This window comes from Heterodontus francisci, chromosome 29 (genome assembly GCF_036365525.1).
Source record: "Heterodontus francisci isolate sHetFra1 chromosome 29, sHetFra1.hap1, whole genome shotgun sequence".
In the NCBI taxonomy this organism is placed as follows: Eukaryota; Metazoa; Chordata; class Chondrichthyes; order Heterodontiformes; family Heterodontidae; genus Heterodontus; species Heterodontus francisci.
In genome coordinates, this window is record NC_090399.1 from 55,376,575 (window position 1) to 55,380,769 (window position 4,195).

At 44.3% G+C, this 4,195-nt stretch overlaps 1 protein-coding gene across 1 annotated transcript; it reads right to left on the reverse strand.

The window, feature by feature from the left end:
* Positions 1-1,739: 1,739 nt before the first annotated feature.
* On the reverse strand, positions 1,740-2,642 carry LOC137345856 (probable G-protein coupled receptor 139). Its single transcript, XM_068009104.1, has one exon. The coding sequence runs from the start codon at positions 2,640-2,642 to the stop codon at positions 1,740-1,742; it is 903 nt and encodes a 300-aa protein (XP_067865205.1).
* Between the last annotated feature and the right edge of the window lie 1,553 nt (positions 2,643-4,195).

Consider the following 4,195-nt stretch of genomic DNA (forward strand, 5'->3'; position numbering starts at 1 on the left):
AATATAGACAGCAAAAGGTCAAAAACAGCACAAGCCCCCCGGGCGGAGGGCCATCACGCAACCTTTGCTTGGTCTGGAGGGCTAGTGCGGAAATTTCGAAAGATTAAGGCATGAAACATTTATCTTACTAAAGAAAACAACAGCAAAGGTGCATTTTTATGAGGAAGCTTTAAACGAGAAGACTAATTTATTGACTTACTCTCTCGTCACTATATTGAAAACTGATTTAGTGACATACCTGGTATTGTTTCGGCTTTAATAAGTACTCCATCTTTGCCCACACTTGATGTAGCAGATGCAGAGTATTCTGGATCGACGTCCACCTTTTGGGAGTGATCTTGATCTCTCTTCACCGTCTCCCCTCGCTCTGTGTGTGTGTTTTTGTTTGTGTGTATGTGTCGTTCTCTCTCCCCTTCCCCTCCCCTCTATGACTCCGGGACACAGATTGAAAGTTTTGTGCAAATGATACGCTGGGAATATGAGGAAGCATTCTTTTATGCAATGACTGGTAATGACCTGGATCTGGCTGCCCACAGGAGTGGTGGAAATTGAGACGATCAATGAATCAAGAGGAAGTTAGATGGCCACCTTGGAGAAATAAACTTGCGGGGATCGACTCGGGGAGTGAGACTGACTGCATAGTTCGGTGGAGAGCCAGCATGGATTCGATGGACAGAATGACCTCCTTCTGTGCCGTAAATAAATGGCTCTTTGACTCCCTCTCCCCTCTCTCTGGCCCTCTCTCTATCCCTGTTCCCCCTTTCCCTATTCCCCCCTCTCTCTCTCTGTCTCTCTCTCTCTCCACCTTCTCTCTCTTCCACACACTCTCTCTCTCTCAGTTGCAGAGGGTGGAATGCTGTTTTAAAGTTTTTTTTGAAGTCAGTTCTTTTTGAAAAAGAAGATCGTTGTCAGTTTCACAGGTGATAGCTGTTGACATCGGGAACAAGCGTTTCCGAACAGACTCGGGTTTTCCGGCCGGCTTCTTTTACCTGCCCACAAACCCCGAGTCTATTGGGAAATGGTTGTTCCCGATGTCAACAGTTGTCACCTGTGAAAGTGATAACGACCCTTTTTTAAAAAAAAACCGGACTTTTAAAATAGCTTTAAGAGAGCGTTCCGCCCTTTGCAACTGTATGAGAATCAGCAGCTGTCACCAGTGAAAGTGACAGCGCAATACTTTAAAAACTGGACTGACAAACCGAAATTTCTCCTCTCCCCTCACGGTGAGGATGAGGAACTGCCCCGGGAACACTTTACACTCGTGCACCGGATGGAAACATTGGGCTGGCCGGTACCCAGCCCGCGGGCCGTCTGTTGGACAACCCTGCTCTAAAGGAAAGATCTGTTTATTGTTCTCCAGGCAATTCACACACATTTGTCCTCCACCTCCTTATCTTCTTTCGATATTTATTAGCGACAGGCTCATTCTCCTTTCACACGCCCCTGATGTTTCCCACATTATCAATGCTTATGTCGCATTTAAACATCCATTCTTCAACCAGCCTAAACCTCAATGTCTTGGGTCCAGGAATCTAACGGAACGCCTACCCCTATTACCATCTGGATAATGAAAGCTCTTCTATCTTGCTCACGAATTCTGACATAAGAAAACGAAGGCTTCCTCAGATATTGGAGCAGAGTCGGACAGAGATGGACTCTATTAAGTTCAGGCATGAGACGCAATGAACGCAGAATGGCATCTGGGATACAATTCAGACTCAATGCTGGGAAATCCTCTGTTATTTACTTTGTTTCAATAATTTAAGTATTATACTCAGTGGATATTTCACCACATTCTTCAGCTCCTCTCTGAATTTAGTCTGGGTAACTGCATAGATACACGTGTTTGTGCAGCAGCTCAAAAGCAGGAGCATAAAGCTGGTATAGTCTGCGATTGTCATCGGGTCACTGAAGCCTGTCAAATAATAAAGTTTTGTAATTTGGATTAATAGGAAAACTATCACATACGTCATCCATAGCGGTATGAAGTTTCCGGATATAGTGAACAGTAAGATGATAGATTTCCTCCGGTTCTCCATTTCCGGATCATTATACTCTTCATTATTCTTACTGCCTCTCAGTCTCCTGCGGACTCTACTCGCCGTCAAAATGTGTCCTACGGTCAGAGCATTGAGCAGTAATATCAGGAATGTTGGGAGCAGTGGGGTGAGACAGCGGCCAATCCAGCTAAATGCTACCCATGCAGTTAATGTGTAATACTGCAACTTTTGGTGGCAGCCCCAGGGTATGTTGTCGATTGTAATGTAGGGTTCAAATATAAAGTACCAGGGAATGTTTTTAAAACAGAATAGCAGACACACAGTTCCTATAACTACAGCTGCCGTTTTCTCAGTGCAATATTTAGTCCTCAGTTTCTGATAACAAATAGTAACAAAACGATCAAAAGTGAAAGCGACTGTTAACCAGACAGAAATATTAGTGGCTGCTCGAATCAGGACATAGCGGAAACAGCACACAGGGCTGAGAAACAGGAAGGTAGTCGGGAAATAATATTCATTAATCCGATTTAGTATCACGTCATTGAATACGACAAGTAGATCCGCCGCTGCCATGGCGACCAGGTAGCGAGTGATACATCTGGAGAGACCGCACTTTCCCCGGTACAGGATCACAATCGTCATCACATTTACTGTAAAATGGGAAACAAACAGAAAAAGGGAGTCGCCCACCTGGTTACAGCAAAGATTTAGTTTCATAGTGTTTGGTGTGAAGTGTACTTTACTGCAGTATCTGGGGATGGAAACTGAACTCTTTACCGGTGCTAGAATAGTTTAATTGAAATAATATTAATGCACAATTGCAATGTAATGTATAGAGAGTAGATTACATAAATTTAAATAAATATCTTTAGCAAACAGCATAGATTGAACCAAATAGATTTTTCGGTGAATTTCCTTGGAGATAACTTCGTCAGAAGTGGGTGGAACCCAGGAGAACTCTCCGTAAATTTCCGGTCATTTACCTGTATGTGTAAATAAACAGCGAGATAATGAAATATAAATAATTGCAAGAAGGAACAGCTCAGTGAAGGAAGCACAAATGAACGAATACGAAGATAGCAAACTAAAATTAATTTGAAAACTAATAAATTGTCAATTATAAATTGGGAAGTTAATGATCGATGGGGAACAGTGAGAATGAAACCGGCCCGAAATGCGGGAAATGCTAAACGAGGACTGCCAAGGATGAGATCAAATGCATGGATTTGCGTCAGTGAGCCGGAGAGGGGAGTAGATAGCTCGTGAGGGAAATGGTTCAGAGATGTTGGGTTGTATTCGCAGACTAGCGGTTATGACTAAAGACCAGTGAAAAATAATTGGCAAATAACATATTACATGGTGAATTGTTATTTTGAAATGAACTAAGTAGCAGAAGTTTCTGTTTACAAGCCACCAGATGAACAGTTCACGTGGTCAACGATTTTCCCTCTCTGGAAATCCCAGCTCTTGTCATCAGCGACTTGAGCAGTGCAAAACCATCTGGACAAAATCCAATGACGGCCTTAAGGTGGAAAAGTTGAGATGTGAGCTGCAACAAACAACAATACTTCTCCCGTTGTTCCGAGTAACAGAAGAACTTTCCACAGTAGACGGCAGAACAAGGGCAACAATCCAGACCACGTCGTTGTAATTTCTGATAGTGCAGGAAACTGCAGAGGAAGATGAAGGCGGTGATCTCGAGATCACTGCATAGACCGGTTAAAGTGAGAACAGGGGTTACAGATCAAGCCAGGTACCTACTAAGATTCAGCTTCAGAAAGAATGACTAAGAAGGTGTTCCCTCTGAATTGGCAGGAAGCTCTGTGATACTAAACAGGTACATCAGCAATATGGAGAATCCATCTCCCTGGTGTAAAATACTGTCCTTAAGTAGTCCATCCCAGCCATCCCAGAGGATTGGCACTATGTGTGTGTGTGTGTGTGTGTGTATGTGTGTGTGTGGGCGTGCGCACATGTCTGTGTGTGCCTGTGTGTGTGTGTGTGTGGGCGTGCGCACATGTCTGTGTGTGCCTGTGTGTGTGTGTGTGTGTGTGTGGGCGTGCGCACATGTCTGTGTGTGCCTGTGTGTGTGTGTGTGTGTGTGTGGGCGTGCGCACATGTCTGTGTGTGCCTGTGTGTGTGGGCGTGCGCACATGTCTGTGTGTGCCTGTGTGTGTGTGTGTGGGCGTGCGCAC